An 18007-nucleotide genomic window follows, 5' to 3' on the forward strand; every position below is an offset into this window, starting at 1 on the left:
GGCTGGGGGCACCGGACTGTCCGGTGTGCACCGGACAGTGTCCGGTGCGCCAACCAGCCCGGAGTTGTAACGGTCGGCTGCGCCAAATTAGGAAGGAGATCCGCACCGGACATGCTACAGTGACTGTCCGGTGCACCACCCGACAGAAGGAAACTTTGGCCTTCCTTGTTGGTCTCCAACGGCTCCTAGCTGCCTTGAGGCTATAAAAGGGACCCCTAGGCGCATGGAGGAGACACAAAAAGCATTCATTAAGCAATTCTAAGTCTCCACACTCCGTCTCCACGCACTTGATCGATCGTGTTAGTGATTTGAGCTCCGTTCTAGCTGTGAACTCTCTGTGCTTCATTTGAGCTCAAGTCTTGGCTTGTGTGCCTGTGTGTGCTGCGGATTTGTGTGTGTTGCTCCCAACCTTACTCTTGTGTTTTCATTGTGATCTTTGTTGTAAGGGCGAGAGGCTCCAACTTGTGGAGATTCCTCGCAAACGGGAAAAGAGATAAGCAAGAAAAGCCGTGGTATTCAAGTTGATCTTTGGATCACTTGAGAGGGGTTGAGTGCAACCCTCGTCCATTGGGACGCCACAACGTGGAGGTAGGCAAGTGTTATACTTGGCCGAACCACGGGATAAATTATCGTATCTCTTGTGTTGTCTTTCTTTGTGATTATTGTGATTCGCAAGAGCTCGCTCTATAGCTACTTGGTTCTATTGCACTAACATCTTTATAACCAAGTTTTGTGGCTATTAGTTGTTGAATTCTACAGGATCACCTATTCACCCCCCCTCTAGGTGCTCTTAGATTTAGAGGTGTGCAAGGAAGGAAACATAGCAAATAACATGCATAAGGCATACAAAACATGGCAAGTGAAAACAACAGCAGATTGGGCATTTGATGGAATAAGCAATACCTGAGCCAGAGAGGTATACAGAGGGGGAGGAGACGAAGCAGTCTTTTATGCTGTCTTAGACAACACTAACAACAGATTGGGGAGTTGATGCTGCAACTAATGGAAGGTGTCCAAGTCCCTAAAAAAAGATGTTATGGTAAGCAATTATAGTAGACCAATATACAATTGCAATGAAGTATTTCAATGTGTATATAGTTGTTGCAGACTTCAGATTGCCATAAGGACTTCAGTTTGCCAAATATAGTTAGAACCGTGAGTAATAAAAAAAATCTAAATAAAACAACTCTAAATAGATCTCCAATAGATAGAGATTATTTTTAAAAAGTTAGTAATTGTTTTTCGAAAGCAACTGGAATTCATAAATATATAATTGTGATATTGGAAATGGCGAGACAATATATACACAGCTTGTGAGGAAACACTTCCACTTCTCCAAGTTGAAAAAACTCAATAGGTAATTTGATTAATTTCAGCACCATGTTTGCATCAAATTAGCACCAATGCACCATTTTATGATTATTTAGTGCAACAGTTATGTGAAACCTTCTTTTTATTTATCATAGTATGTGACCCGGCCCTAAAGGAGTCTTTTATTCATGGGGTTAGCATATTCAGGACCTAATGAGCATACCATCGCACAAATCAAGGATGTTGTCGGTAATAGTCTAATAGCGGTTAAGAACACAGTTGAGGATGAAGCAGTTGTCTTGGTATGATAAATCCAAGAATTCAAACTATATTAGCCTAGACTCACAATTTTTACCAATCCATAGCAATTATTCATCTAGTACTTAAATAAGAGAGAGGGAGTTCAACTATATTAGCCTAGACTCACATTTTTTTACCAATCCATAGCAGTTATTCATTTAGTATTGAAATGAGAGAGAGTGAGTTCTAAAGTGTACCTCTGTCCTGTAGGGACTATCTGTCTGGAGGTGAAAGCTTCAGCTGGGCCTTACAGTCTTGTGAACTGCAAAAATGATAAAATTTGAACCATGATATGTATTTATAGCACAGGTGATTACCAAAATAGTCGCTGCACACATACATAAACGATGCTCAGTATAGCAGACAAACTCGACACAAGAAGGAAAAAGTAAGACATGAGCAAAAGTGAAAAGACGTAGCCTCAAAACTAACAAGTTCAATTATACAGCTAATTATTTTGCAATTGCTCTATATCTAGTACTTAATATTTGTTATTCATAAATTGATTGCAGCTGATCTATAACGACTTACAAGTTTTATATATTGAGCCTGCATGTACTGTTAATAGTAGAAACATACCTTTGAGACCGAAATCCATATTATCTAATACTAATTTATGTCTATCCGAGTACTTGTAAATGTGGATGAGCCAATCTACCCCACCACATGGAGGTTTGTAATGACTGCTACCTCTTACAATTCGTATGTGCTGAAAAGGTCTTATACATGTGAATCTAGGTTCTTAATAGAGTATCTAACCAGCTGACCATATTTAGGTTTTTAATAGAGTTGTATAGATAATAGAGTAGTATAGATTTAAACACACCATTTCTTTTCATGTTTATTTTGCATGTAACACATAATTGCTGAGCAACCTTAACACAACTCGCAACCATCCCCAACAAAAGGACGCGAAGAGCGCGTACGGCGTGCTCCAATTTGGCGAGCACACGCCACGAATGGGATGGGGCATTGGGATCAAATCTTGGTGAACCGGATTGCTGAAAATCCTGTGGCCAGAAAAGTAGGCATGTCTCATGGAACAATCTATGTTACCGAAGCTTCAGATATCGCAGATAGAGATAGAATAGATACATAAATAAGCTCCTATAGAATTAACATCTAGCATTCTAGCTGTTGTCCACATTCTACAACACTAACCACTGTGCCAAGAGCACCAGAAACAGATCGATTTCGCAAAATAATAAAAAAAGACGGCCGGAAACAGAAAGTGCAACTCACCCGATCCAAGTCGGCGTGTACGTACGTACTCAGTAGATCAGTGGGAGAGATCGTTAATAATTTCCCCATTTGTAGCGGCGGAAGAGGTCCTCGGTCTGCGCGTTGCGGAATGCGCTGCAGCCGACGACGTAGACGAAGATGAGCGCGACGGTGGCCCTGCGCCACTGCTCGCGCAGGCCGCCCAGCAAGTCGGCCTTGCATGAGGCGCAGGCGTAGCAGAGCAGGCCGGGGTCGTTGCTCCACGTCACGCAGTCCACGTCCGCCGCCGGGTGCGAGCCGCCACACGGGGAGAAGAAAGGGACACTGGCAGGCGGGCAGGTGAGGGAGGAGGGTTGGAATGGGACGATTGTCCACCACGCGGGGGGAGAGAAGACGGCGGCCGCGGTATTGATTGGAGGATGCGGCGGCCGCGATTCGCGGCGCGACAGTCGGGGTGGGGATGAGCGCGTCCGGAGTTGGCAGAACCGTGCACCATCCAATTGTGGACGCCCACACTATGTTCATAAGTAGTAGTAGAGATTTGCAATGAGAGTATGCACAATCAATGTTTCGAAGGGTTAATCTCTACTAACTATTAAGATCCTACTGTAGACTGCCCCCGCCTCCCGACGCCCGCCCGCCGCGATCCCCGCGCCGCAATCCCCGCCGCGATCCGCGCAATCCCCGCCCGCCATCCCGACATTGTCGCCTTCCTCCCCTGCGTGCCGCGCCCCGTCCTCCCGACGCCGCGTCCGCCCCGCTCGCGATGCCCGCTCCCCCAACCCTGCTCCGACACACACCTAAAAACCTACACGACGACGCCGCTGGCGGATAGCCCAGGAGCCATCCCCGCCGCCACCCCCGCTGCGGCTCTTACAACCACTGAAAAATATCAAGGACGGGAAACCCTAGGCCACCCTAGCCCGCCGCGTCTCGCCTTCCCCCTCCCCGCTGGTGTGGCGGTGACGACGAGCGATGAGCGAGCGAGAGCGAGGGTGGAGGCCTGGAGGAGGAAAGCGACGCACCCACTCCCCCAACCCTGCTCCGACAGACACCGCGTCCATCCTCCACATCGTTGAGACGACCGTCGTCTCCCCCTGCCCCGCTCGCGCGTTACCCGGGCCCTCCCGCCCAAGATCGCCGCCAAGGTCCGCCCCCTCCCTTTAATCCCATCTCGATCTCGCCCCCTCCTCATCGCAAATGTGGTGTGAGTGGCACTCCTCATATCCAATCGTTGCTCTTCCTCTACCATTACCGGCATTGTCAGTGAACTGGTGAGCAAGGAGGAGGCAGTTACTTGGTGTCCGGCGTCAGTGTGGCTGCGAGGGAAGGGGTAGCTCCAACAGTCTCGGCACGCGGGGGCATGGACGATTTGGACACCGTCCTAGATCCGGTCGTTCGATAGAAGGTTGGCACCAGCGATGGAGGAGCTTTCCTGAGTCACCGTCGTTGTTGGCGGGTGGAGGCTGCAGTCCAACCGTAGAAGAAGGCTTGAATCGTCGAAAGGTAGCTCTGCTTTTCATGTATTTTCCTAAAATGCCTAGATCTGTGATTTGGTTTGGTGATTTGCATGATTTCGCCCTATGTCATTGCTTACAAGAGCTGTGAAATAGTTATGTAAGCATGAAATTCAATCATGTTTTCTATCTGGTCGATACATTTGTTGTTGTACACTCAATTTTTTGTGTGCAGTCTGATGGAGTCTGTTTTAGACGTTGAGTGTTCAGTTAGAGTAATTTTATAGCTTTCTAGACTAGATATTCCAATTCAGTTAGATGGAGCTTTATAGATATGCCAATTCAGAGATGGATCTTCATTTACAAAAAAGAGTTTGTTGACTGGAGGGAAGTATGTTCCAGTGCATCTTTGCTTCAATCATGTTTCAAGTATCTTATTTATTCACAATTATGACATTTTTCATCCTACTAATACCATGTATGTTTTAGGATGTGATAGCCTTTTTGTGTTGTACATATGATGGTCGTTGGAGGGAGAAAACTGAAAGGGACCATGCTCGTGAAAAGAGCAGTAGAGGTAAGTTTCGTCAGCATGGTCGAGTGATAAACCCTGAGGTACGGTTAGCAAGTTGCATTTGCTGATAATAATACATAATGCCTAATATATTACTGAAAGGAACTGTGCAATATGATGAATTTGATAAAGAATGGCCATATTGAGTAAGGGGGTTATACCAAAGTACAATCAGAAGCAATCCAAGAACTAGACTAACATTAGTAATTTCGTATGGGCCCTAACAGAGAAATTGAGAATTTTGGACAATATAAAATATGACCACATACGCTCAAGTAAAACATCCTACTAGGAACCAATTGTTTTAAAAAATCTGAAATCAAGAATAATAGTGAACCTGCACCATCGTATGATGGCATATAGGTTAAAGACAGCTTCAAAATAAAGTTAGGCATAGAATGATTTATCACTGGAAGGAAGACTTCATAGATGGAAATGTCTAGAACTCAGAATGTCTAACTAGCAATACACACCTTAGCTCCAACTGCAGAAATCCAACCAAACATCCATCAACTTACCAGAAATATGGATCCAAAAAAAATGGCTAATATGAGCAGAAGTATTAGGTGAACTCTGGTTAGATTGAAGAATATTATAAGATGTGACTCTTCGACGTCGGCTGCACCTTGACGGACTTGGATTACGTGGTGTACCACGACACGTTCGATACGGACGGCGATCACGCCCAGCAGGTGATGCTTCTTTTCTTTCTAGGCGTTTCTTTCTCGATTGATCCCCCAAAATTTTCCCCCTCTCGGAGAAATAGGTCGGTGCTGTCTTGATTTTTGTCGCCATTACCGAATTCCCCGTCATCTGGAGTTCTCTCAAGTTTGAGTTTCCATAAGTTAACTGCCTGCGTTAGGCGCGTTGGACCTTTCTATCAAAATTGTTCTCTCGCTTTTACTCCACTTTTACCTTTTGAATTGCTTTGATTGTGATTCTCGTGTGTACGCTTGATGTTAACCCGACTTTTGTTCATGAAAATATCCATTCACTGAATCTGCTCCTGTGGTGCTCCAAATTGAATCGAGACACTACTGATGCACGCTTGTTATCACGACAGTATGATTAACTGGAGCTAAGCTGACATGCTGTTGCTTGGCTTGCCTGCAGGAGTTCTACATCAAGTCAAGGTTGCTCCTAAGAGATCCAGAAATGGCATCGACACTATTTGGCAAGCAGGATGAGAGTGTACTGCAGGTACATCTGGATATTCAGCATTCCATCCCCCACCCGTTGTCTCCAAGAAAAAATGTACACCTATCGACCTATCGTGGATTATTTAATTTTATCTGTCATGTCAGGTTTACAAAGCGGACACGAGAAATCCTAATGATTTGGATCCATAAATGTTTGAGGTTGGTCCCTTCTTTTTCTATGAATTTATACAGTTCATCTATTTTCTTGGGCTATCTATTTCTGCAATGATTGAATAAATCAAAATATAGGGGTCTCTTTTCTAGGGAGTTACACATGTGATATGTTGTACTGGAACTACAGCATTTCCATCTAAACGCTGGGATGGAGAGAATACTCCAGAACGTGTAGGTTTGTACTGCCTGTTATTCTACAGTCGAAGTTAAACTTTCATCCAAGGTGTCAGTCAATGATAAAGAAGAACATGCACTTCACCCTTATTTAGATAATCCAGACAAAAGAATTTTGGGCAAGGACAATCTTGATGGAACATAGGAACTTTCAATTCCAGAATGAACCAAATAAAAGGCTGAAATTTAGTTGATATAGAGGCCTAATGAGTTATTTATTGGTTTGAGCTCTAAACATCTATTTATGCGTTCATTATGTACATTCTTCTGGTCAAATCATGCACACCTGTATGCTTAGTCATTTTTTTCTTGAACGCGCAGGAGAGCTACGCATCATTATATAAGAAGAAAAAAGTCCAAAATAAACCTGTTTAGTCATTTTAAGTCGATGCATATCAGTAGCCATAGATATCCATGTTTATCACCTACACAAGCTAACAATAACAGTTATGGGTGAGAAAGTGTCTTAGTTCACTGATCACACACATATTTTTGTGACAGATTGGGATGGCATCAGAAATCTTGTAAGTGCCTTGCCACAGACAATCAAGAGACTGGTTCTTGTGTCATCTATTGGTGTTACAAAATACAATGAGATACCATGGAGGTATAATACTTTATGATTCTGAAGAGGGTATTTACAGCTGAACTTCACGACATCATATGCTAAAGGTTACCCTTCTAAAACAATATGCAAGACATGTTTTACATGTAAATCTTTGTTTTATAAACATCGTATATTAGCCAATTTTCACAACCAACTTCTTGTCAGGCAGTATCTTTGCCTTTCATGTTGGTATTTGTATTACCACTCAGTTTTATGTTCCATAACTTTAACCTTGGTCCTTGAGCAATCATGCTATGTATTTTTCAGCATCATGAATCTGTTTGGTGTGCTCAAGTACAAGAAGATGGGAGAAGACTTTGTTCGTAATTCAGGAATACCATTCACGATTATCATGTATTCAGGTTTGTTCACAGAAACGTTTTTTGGTGGGATCATAGATATATTATTCTGACATGATACAAGCTGTTTGCAGGCCTGGAAGATTAACAGATGGACCCTACACTTCATATGATCTTAATACACTTCTTAAAGCTACAACTGGGGAGCGACGAGCAGTAGTCATAGGCAAAGGTTATTTCTTTTGTTCACCTGCATTTTATGATGACATTTTTGTTTTGATAAGATTTTTGCTTCTTCTAACACCTCATACCTACTAGGCGACAAGCTTGTGGGGGAAGTTAGTAGACTTGTGGTGGCAGAAGCTTGTATCCAAGCTTTAGACATTGAATCCAACCTCAATAAGAAGCTTCTATTATTTTTTACTTCTTCTGTTTTTATCATATTTTAGTTTAAAAATAAACTAGATGATGATAAACATTCGAGAGATAGTATATATTGAAAAAGAAAGTCGTGACGATTGTATAGAAGGTAGAGATAATACCCAGAAAACAACCGAATTGTTGCTGGAAGCTGGTGAGCAAGAGCTTTTACGCACCTGGGAAGACCCAATGGACAAGCAGTGCAAACAGGACAGCAAGGACTCGATTCGGAGAACAATCGTGGAGCATGATAAGGTCTTCAGGCAGCAGATACGTAGCAAGCAGCACCATAATTTGTGAGGTATATTTGCACACATAGACGACGAGAAGTTAACAGACTGCTCCAGTTCTGTAATAAGTTGACGACCAGTTGTTAGTCAGACCTAAGTTGTCTTGTCATCCATGCAACAAGAACTTTTGCATCTGATACTGCTTCTTTGCATCAGGTGCATGAGCTGCATCGTTTGTACCATGTACATAAAACATTGATGGCTGAATGCGATAGCCACAGGTATCAACCGAGAGCAGAAGGAACTCATGAAGTGGTGCAGGGATCAAGGTCGAACCTCAACTGCAGTCCTTCTACCTTAAGGACAAACCAATCTGCTCTCCTTGGTAATGCACAATACCCAGCTCCGCAACAAGTACATGAAGATTTGAGTCTCCATGAATGCAAGCCAGTGAACTGCCTCAGCCTCTTCGGTGAAGAAAACTCAGCAGCCAAAGAAAGGTTTCACGGGGAGAACCATAAATCAGTTGAAGATGAAAGCTGGAGCGCCGCTGTAGAGAGTGATCTTGACCTCAAACTGAGCATCGGCCCTAGCTCACATTCACCAGAAACACCACGCTGGCTATTCTCAGGAAGCATGGAAAGAAACCCTTCTGGCCAGCATCGATGAGAGCAAGCTCTAAATAGTTACCTGCAGGGGGTGACAGGAAGGACGTCTTTTTTACCAGGCTGATGATCAGCACTTCATACCCAGGTCTCTGCTGATTGACCTGGAGCCAAGAGTGATCAATGGAATCCAGAACAGCGAGTACAGGAACCTGTACAACCACGAGAACATATTTGTCGCTGAGCATGGTGGTGGTGCCGGGAACAACTGGGCCAGTGGGTATCATCAGGTAGAGTTTCTCTGTATATCTCTGCTTGGACCTAATGTTTCCATTGGATCAACCAATCTTGCAGGCTTTGTAGACTTTCTTCTTTTGTCACTTGGCTAAATGCTTATTTTCTTGTCACTTGGCTTGAATAAGTAAATGCTCATACGCTCATGTAGCCTTTATTTGCCATTCTCATGTTTAGTAAATTAAGTCATGTTCCTTCTTTTTGTGTAGCATTTGTTTCGGCAAAACTCAATGATGCCTCTGTCTACAATGCACTAGGTTTCAGACTTTCAGTGTTTTTTAACCTCTGGTTGAGTTAGAGCTGCAAAAGTGATCTCCTGACTCTTGACTTTGGAATGATCAGCACTGTTTCATAGTACAGTTCATTGTATCTGTCACATGTTGTAGCTTTCCAGTTTACAGGAATGATATATTAAATACCTGAGTTTGAACCAATCTGAATATTAAATGCTTCATTGCATATATTGCAGTTGCAGGCTTGCAGATACTACCCAGAATAAAATGCAGAAAGATCATTTTCAAAGATGCAGAATGGAGCGCCAATTGGCCAATTTGGAAAGGTATCCTTCAGCAGGACATGAATCACCTTTATGTTGTTATTCAGACTACTCTTTTCGTGGTACTGGTAGTATTTCAAGTCATGAGGTACACACATGGATTGACTGATCTTCATTGTTTAGGATGTTGGATAATTAATCAGGTGTTTTGTTGTTTGTGTTGGTCTTGCCTTGGTTTCTTGTACGGGACACAAATTTATAATGTTGTCTTGTACAATATGTTTACATTTATATCTTCTTTCATCTATGCAGTAGGATATTTCTCTAGATCATCTGCTATCTTTGTTGCCAAATTCATACTGCACAATGAGCTCATTTAGGAATTTGTCCTGGTGGGCTGTCTTTTATATTTATTATGCTAATTGTTGGACTGGGTTGTGTTCAATTGATCTCTGTAGGAGATTTTATACACTTGGAGAAATTGAAATACTTAGGTCTCAATACTTTGTTTTGGATATCATGAATGATGATATGTTTTATTGGTACATGCAAACATGTCGTAGATGGTGTTCATGACCAGAACTTAGACCAAACTGGGAGAAAATTAAAAAAAATATCTTCTACAGATCCTTTAAACTGATATTTTTAGCGTTCTAGCAACGATGTGCATCTGTCCTTCCATTTTGTATTTTGGGATAAAATCTGAATTAAACAAATACTTTCAGCCATATCATGTACTTGTAAGATTTAAGGTGTTGCCCCTTCCTAGCATCATCAGGAAGCAGCGCCTTATGGGCACCAATGAATTGAGTTTGGATTGTTGTCTGTGTAGAAAACGGTAATATTTAGAGCTTTTTGTGGCACATGGATTTTATTTGTTGTAATAAAAGCAACTCAATTCCCATAGTAACAACTCAATTCTAAGTCACATCTGGGAACCTGGTATGTGGTAGCCTGGTAGGAGATACAATGTTGCTGATTGTTTATGTGTGTGTGACTATGTGCGGCCCTGTTTCCACTGGCCTATGTGTAGTCAGATGGGAACTCTTTATCATGCTACAAAACCTGTAGAGTAATCTTGCTATTTCTTAATGCCAACAAGCACAAACAGTTAGCCTAGGTTCTGAACTTTATCGCCCTCCAGTGCATGCAGTGCGCCACCATGCAGGTGTGCAACTTTGTGCTGCTGTCGCCTTCTCTGCTCAAAACCCCATTCCAACTGATATGGTTTTGTTACTCGATTGTGCTTTGGTCCCAGGTGAAGCGGCAGAAGAAGAGCTTTTACAATAAACCCTAAACCCTTACAATGCTAATTTTGATGGAGATGAAATGAATTTGCATGTCCCTCGGACGGAGGAAACTCGCACTGAAGCGCTTATGCTCATTGGGGTAGCATTTGCTTTCCTTCTTTTTTAAGTTGAGCAAATTTACTTTTATGTACTAGCACCTTAGCACAACTTTGATAGCTGATATTTTTTATTTTTATTGCTTTTACAGGTTCAGAATAATTTATGTACTCCTAAGAATGGTGAGATATTGGTTGCTTCCACGCAAGACTTCTTGACCTCATCTTTCCTATATATGTTTTCGAATTAGATTGGGATGGAAATTCACATTTGTTTTCATATTTTCTGTTAGCAAGCACAACCATTGTGACATTATTTTGCATGCGCTCAGCCTCCCACCATGGCTATGAGAATGAAATTCAACTTTTGGGTATACCAAAATGTTATAGAATCAATATAATTAGATATGTCAAGATGACAACACATATTTCCTTCAACTACTATGTATTTTTCATTAATAAAATACATGCTTGATGGCTGCTTGTCTAAAATTTATTTGTTTAATATTCTTTGTTTGTAAGCCCAAGAATTTGTAAAACTAGGAAATAATTCCAATGAAAGATCGGTAAATTTTTTTCCTTGCTGCTACAGTTTCCTCTGGATCCTCTTGACGCAGGACCGAATGCATATTCTGGTGGCGGTGGCGTCTTTGTTGACGATGGCATCAAACAATCCAGTGAGACCAAACTTGCCCTTGCCGAGCACTAGGGCAAGAACATGGCCTCAACAGTGAAGAAGCTAGCTCAACATGCCTGAGCCAGCTGCTCCTATGTAGTAAAACGTCACACGGTAATCTTCTTCTAGCCCTAAGCATTTCACGTGTTTCTGGATACATCCTGCCTGTTGTATATGTGCACAATTTGCCTTATTGTTTGTCAAAGTAGCAACACCTATATTTAGGTTCTTTTGTACATTTTTGACAAAAACATATTGTTGTTGATTTGAACATTAGCAAATAACTGAAAGATGCATGTGAAGAATATATAGTTGTCACAACACTCAACTTCTTGTATTTTGTATATAAATGAGCAACCTATGTTACATCAATTATTGCGTGTCAGTTCTAAATATCACATTCCACTAATATGCATTGTCTTCTTTTAATTTTAGTGTTTCATAAGCAACCTATTTTGTGTTATTTACTAAATATAAGCATAGCTTTTGATTCTTAATCATGATTTGAAACATGTGTATTATAGGGAAAAATCTGAGTTTGGAAGACATGATTATTTCTATGGTGTTTGCATTTTTAGATTACTGAAATTTATAGAAACATTGAAGTGTCAAGTTATTTCTATGTGTGCTTTCTTGTCCTCTAGCGGTAGAGTATAGTGTTTGGTTATTGGCTTATCATTTATCACCTTGCCGAGTGGGAAGTTTATATGAACTTCAATTTTGTAGCTTCTGGCAGACTTGCTCAGGTTCGTTGATCGCTTATCCTTACTTTCAAGCACCTGAATCTGACGTAGAAGAGGAACATGTCAAGCTATTCAAGCAGATAGAGTTCTACTTTAGGTCGACATATTGACCTACTTCTCTCTACTAAATCCTTCAATTGGTTAAGGTTGTTCTTTCGTTGATCATCATCCTTTTTATCCACAGCTAGGAGAACCTATGCTCAGAGTGCTAGCTCTGCTCATACGCTTGCTTGACAATCATGTGTTGTTAACTGCTTTATATAGTGTTACTAATTATTGTCCTTTATTCTCTGATGCTTCTTTTGTAGTTGAGGCTTACATTATTTTCTGATTTCCATCTGAATTTTGTATGTTATGTCGAAAGATCATATGCTTTTTGTAGTTTTCGAAAAAATCTACCTTCTCGTTTCCATGATTGTGTGCCGTTGCAACGCACGGACACTCACCTAGTTAATCACTATAAGAGACCAAATAAAGTACCAATAGTGACCGTGTTACAAATAAACTCATAGTGTTTGCATATTTCCAGAAAGAAACATTTTAATTAAGTGGATCGTACGTCTCTACTTCCGGCATGCATGCATTACCACATAGAAATTGTTTCCAGCTCCCTGTCGCATCTGGTTCACATGGCCATGCGCACAAGCGCGCGGCACGGGCAGCAGTCCTACGCGCGCGCGCCCGCCCGCCCTCGTCGTTGTCGATCTAGATAGCAACCGTACGTGGATCGGAACGCATATATGGGACACAGCCAAGTGCGAAAAGCGTCCATGCCGGCCAATCATATGATTTGGGAGAGAAGGTGATGAAGAGATATATGTTTATAGTATATATATATATATTATTACTATTATTACGTCGACCGGACCGATGGATCGTACGTGAGCTGAGTACGACGTCGATCAGGTATAGAGATAGATGCTCTCCTCGTCGACGACGACGCGGTGACCGCAGCAGTGCACACTTTGCCGGCCAGGCGGCCGCCACCACCACCTCACGTTAGGGTGTGGAGGAGGTGAGCTCCACGTGGCGGAGTTAGTCTCTCTGCCTCCAGCAGCTGTCAACAAATTGATTCCTCTCCACACCACACCCTTTTCCTTTCCCCTGAGCTTAGCTTGACGAAGAACCAAGACGAGATATATATGCTCCTCTCTCTCTCTCTCTCTCTCTCTCCGTCCTCTTGCTAGCTAGCTCTCTAGCAGCTATATATATATAAACCCTTGGTTCTACTACATGCCCCGGCCGATCTCCATGCGTCTTGCTGCTGGAGCAGAAGCAAGCATACGGAGTAGCCGCCGGCCGGCCATATTGCTGATGCTGCCAGCAGCCGGACACTACTGCCGTACTATTATTTCACATCGTCTTCAAGTATAAGCTGGATCATCATCATCATCCGCGCGCGCGCTCCCACGACCCATAAAGCCGGCCGGCCGTGCGGTAAGTGTTTCCTTCATTATCGCATGTGAAATATATATATATGATTCCATGCATGCATGTTCCTGTTTTTATGCTAATATATATGACTGCATAATTACAGGCTTCAAGTTTTAATTTCGATTTAACACTTTGGTTCCTAAGCATACCCCTAGTAATACTTATTAAACTATATATATATATATATATATATATATATATATATATATATATATATATATATATATATATATGTTATAAAAGATGCGTACGAAGTATAAATATATGATTCGCAAGACTTGGCACATCATGTGGTCAAGCCTATCTTCTCTCCTAGGAATCAAAATGAGTGGATAGTAACTAGAGATTGTGGCTCCCCCCTCTTTTGATATGCTGGTGTATATACTTGCTTCTTCTCACGTACGTACGTCGATTCGTAAACACACAGGAAACATTTTTTTTCTCAAGGCTACTCTATGTAATGCATTTAGAAATTTAATTAATGAAACCCCTCCTTTATTTATAAAAAAACTAAAACAAAATTTTATAATTTGCATTCCCTTAACCTCTTCATGTCAAAATCATATCATCATGGACATAGATGTGCATGGTTGCAGCTGGTTGGTTGCACCTTGAGAGACAGATGGGCTCATAACCAAACCGTGAATTAAAATGCATATATATGTACATATCTAATTAAAAACCAACTGTACAAACGGGGATACTTCCATTGTAATAGGTCTATGAATACAATGCAAAAACCGACTGCACAGAAGGCATTTCAAAGTGGATTCTAGGCACCAATGGTTTACTACTATGTAGTTTTTTGAGACAGACGATTTATAGATAGGCGCTTTGCCTACGTTAATTGTGCTTAATTCACAGACCTTAGCTGTCTCCATTAGTTATTATATTAACTTAGGCGGTCTTCATAAAACGACCATCTGTTATCTTTTAATGAAGACGGACATCAAAAGACGTCGTCTACACCCGTTAAAAGTTTAACGGAGCCGACAGTCCTAATAAGACGCTGTCTCTATATATTAGAGTATGTATTACGTAGAGGTGGCTATCTTTCATATAATAACCACCCTTGCGAACCATTTTTTATTAAAACACAGTTTCCTACCAATATATATATATATTTGAATTTAGATTATATTTTCACAGTTTAAACACAGACGAATAGTTATGTAAACTAAGAACTCAAACAATTTATGCACAAAAAACTATACATATATATCATATTCATGTCTTGTTATCATCATATAGCATGAACTTGCAAGTTACGTATCATATACATATGAAACTAGGAGTACTAATAAAAATATCAATCATCTTGCATTATTGTAATCATCCATCATGATGAAAATCATTCTCACCATAATTTCATGCCAAGATGATGATGATGATGAAGCTCCTCCTCCATGGTTTCTGTGGGGGATAGATATCCCCTGGGTCCACTAAAGAAGTAAAAGGCCTCACGAAAAGCCCAAGGGCCCAAATAATTCGTAAGGTCATTCTTTCGTGGGCCTAGGGAAAGACAACCAATAAAGAAGACGTGGGACTGATTAGTGCAAACACAGGCGGCCCACAACGTCAAACGAATGAATCACAAACAGAGACCCGACTTTCCCGCGCTGAAGCCCCCATGCAACGGAGCCATGCGAGGATAAGTCGGCGGAGGTTACGTAAGGATAAACTCAAGAGGTTTACTATCTTTCAGCTACTTGTTGTTATCGTATCACATGTAATGCTCCACGGCCGAGTATATAAGGCCTAGGGGGCACCCCTTCAGATAGACCCCGATTCTACTTAGCCACCCACAAACATTCTCTGTGCCTTCTATCCAGAGAATCCTCTTGTAACCACGCTCATATACTCACCAGGACGTAGGGTGTTACGCACTTCTAAGCGGCCCGAACCTGCAAACCTTGTCCATTGTCCCTCGTGCGATCGGCACGAACCATTTTGCTACAGTCGTCGACACCGTCCTACTCCTAAAAGCACCTAGAGGGGCAACCCCGGGTGTGCGGTCGGACCCAAAACATCGACAGCTGGCGCGCCAGGTAGGGGGTGTGTCGACGATCCAAGCTAGCTCAATGGCCGTCACCTTCCACAGCAAGATTATCATGCGCCCCGGATCCACATTCTGCTTCGGAACAATCTCATCCGTGGCGGACGAAGAAGGAATTCTACACCGCCTCGCGGATCTACCGGAACGGAAGTCTCCTCCAACAAACTCCGAGGATGCTGGAAAAGCACTACCTCCGGCTCTTCGGAACAAGATCGCCTCCGGGGAGGCTGGAGCTAGAAGCTCGCTGACCCGGAAGACTCCGCTGTCTACTTCCCCAACGAAGGAATGGACACAAGTCATGAGGAAGAAGGAGATTAGAGGGAGGCCAGTCATTCTTCCCGTTCCTCCGACCTCAAAGGAGAACGGAAAGAAATCCGCCGCGGCAACAATGCCGTTCTACCCCGACATCCTCTTCATTGGGAGGGCAGAATCGCTCGCCGTCTCCGACGATGAACCGACTGCACCCGGAGAAGAACCGCCTCAGCGAGAGTCCCGCCGACGAAGGAACCGACGCAGGAACATCCGACGACATCACGCAGCTGGAGAACGGGATCCGGAGCAGCCTGTCTCGCGAGACGAGGTCTCAGAGATGGGAGAAACTCCGGAAGAACGCGTCTTCAGGGAACGAAGGAACTCCCGACGACGAGATCGCCGTCGGACTCAGGAGCAAGCCGAGCAAGATGCAAGGCAACGACGCGAGAATCCGCTCTTCGGGCGCAACCTGAACCCCGACTTCGCCCGAGCTATGAATACGCCGAGCGAAGTCGGAGGCGTTCTGGCCCGGATAGCCGACGGACTTCCTCGGACCCCCGACGCCGAGGGATACCGGCGCCTGTTCACTCAGGCAGCCAATCATCTTCTACCGCTCGCCCATCCGCCGAACGATCTGCGACACGCCATCAACAGTCGCCGAGACGCGCGAAGCTCTATCAATGCTTCGCGCGAACGGCGGCACGAGAACGAAATTCGCTGTCGGGAGGAGTATGACCGAGATCATGGCTTCCCGACTCAAAGCCAGGCCACCCGGACTGAGTCAGCAACGGTTTCAACCGGTGGAACCTCCCGGGAACGGTCGAGGAACCACCACCGCCACTCCCCTCCCCGGGACAGGCGCCATCCTCGACGACAGGAGGACACGTGCGGAGTATCAGCTCTTACTCCGCGCCTTAGGGCCATCCAATGGCCTCCAAACTTCAAAGTATCCAACGTCGACAAATATGAACCTAAGCAGGACCCAGGGGGCTGGTTAGCCGTCTACACCACCGCCGCTCGGGCTGCCGGGGCATCTGAGGATGTCATGACTGCGTATCTACCCATCGTCCTCGGGCAAGACGCACTGCAGTGGCTACGGCATCTACCCCGACACTGCATCGACGACTGGGGAGACTTCAGCCGACGTTTCACCGCCAACTTCCAGTCTCTCTCCGACAAGCCGGCGCAACCATGGGACCTCAAATCCATCAAGCGCCGGGGAGATGAGACTCTCCGGTCATACCTTAAAAGGTTCCAGACCATGAGAAACCGCATCCCCGAGGTCACGGAGGCGGCCGTGATCGAGGACTTCTACAGAGGATCTAATGACTCGGCTTTCGTCCGAACCATACTACAAAAGGCGCCAACCACCTCCGAGGAGCTGTTCCGGGAAGCCGACCTCTACATCACCGCTGACGAGCGGGCCCAGGACCTCATCGGAGGAACAAAACCCGTACCAGCGGCACCACGACGCGACGCGAACCAGCCGTCCGACAAGCGCTGGGAGAAGAGGCCTCGCGAAGAGGTACACGCCGCCGGACCACCCGCCTCTCGCGCCCGAGGAGGACCTCGTGGAGGCGAACGCACGCTGGATGACATCCTTGACGCCCAGTGCCCATACCACAAGGATATGCGCCACACTCTCCGCAACTGCCGGGACTTCAAGCACTCCGTCGGGCATGGCCGACCCTTCCAACCTCTACCACCTCCTCCTCCGAAGGGAGGACCAGACGAACCACGACAACCCCATCAGCCGGAGGAAGGGGGAGGCGGAGCTTTCCCGCGCGTTGACAGGGAGGTCAACGTCATCTTCGGCGGGCATGGGTCGCAGGAGAACAAGAGACAACAAAAGCTCAACGACCGCCAGATACTGGTGGCGACCACCGGCCCTCCCGCCCCGTACCGGTGGTCGGAGCACCCAATCACGTTCACTCGGGAGGATCAATGGCTCAACTTCGACCACCCAGGCAAATACCCGCTCCTCGTCGATCCAGTGATCCGAGAGAGCCGGGTGAAGAAGGTGCTAGTGGACGGGGGGAGCAGCATCAACGTCACCTTCCCCCGCACACTTCAAGGCTTGGGGGTTCACCTCAAAGAGCTCCACGAGTCAGACACTCCTTTCTTCGGCATCGTGCCGACG

At 44.4% G+C, this 18007-nt stretch overlaps 1 protein-coding gene and 1 pseudogene across 1 annotated transcript; both read left to right on the forward strand.

Moving 5' to 3' along the window:
• Positions 1-4842: 4842 nt before the first annotated feature.
• Positions 4843-7765, forward strand: LOC103645374 (sanguinarine reductase-like; annotated as a pseudogene).
• Positions 7766-7910: 145 nt separating this feature from the next.
• Positions 7911-8635, forward strand: LOC103643495 (uncharacterized). The gene is made up of 2 exons (XM_008666680.2): positions 7911-8003; positions 8180-8635. The coding sequence occupies exons 1-2, from the start codon at positions 7926-7928 to the stop codon at positions 8633-8635; spliced, it is 534 nt and encodes a 177-aa protein (XP_008664902.1). The 5' UTR covers positions 7911-7925.
• The last annotated feature ends 9372 nt before the right edge of the window (positions 8636-18007 follow it).

Source organism: Zea mays, chromosome 1 (genome assembly GCF_902167145.1).
Source record: "Zea mays cultivar B73 chromosome 1, Zm-B73-REFERENCE-NAM-5.0, whole genome shotgun sequence".
NCBI classification, from domain to species: domain Eukaryota; kingdom Viridiplantae; phylum Streptophyta; class Magnoliopsida; order Poales; family Poaceae; genus Zea; species Zea mays.

What these genes read in the sequence shown, in the direction of transcription:
- LOC103643495 (XM_008666680.2), top strand. Translation starts at nt 7,926, where the DNA reads ATGGACAAGCAGTGCAAACAGGACAGCAAGGACTCGATTCGGAGAACA. An exon ending in ATGATAAGGTCTTCAGGCAG is followed by an intron (nt 8,004 to 8,179) that starts CAGATACGTAGC and finishes GCTTCTTTGCAT; the next exon opens with CAGGTGCATGAGCTGCATCG.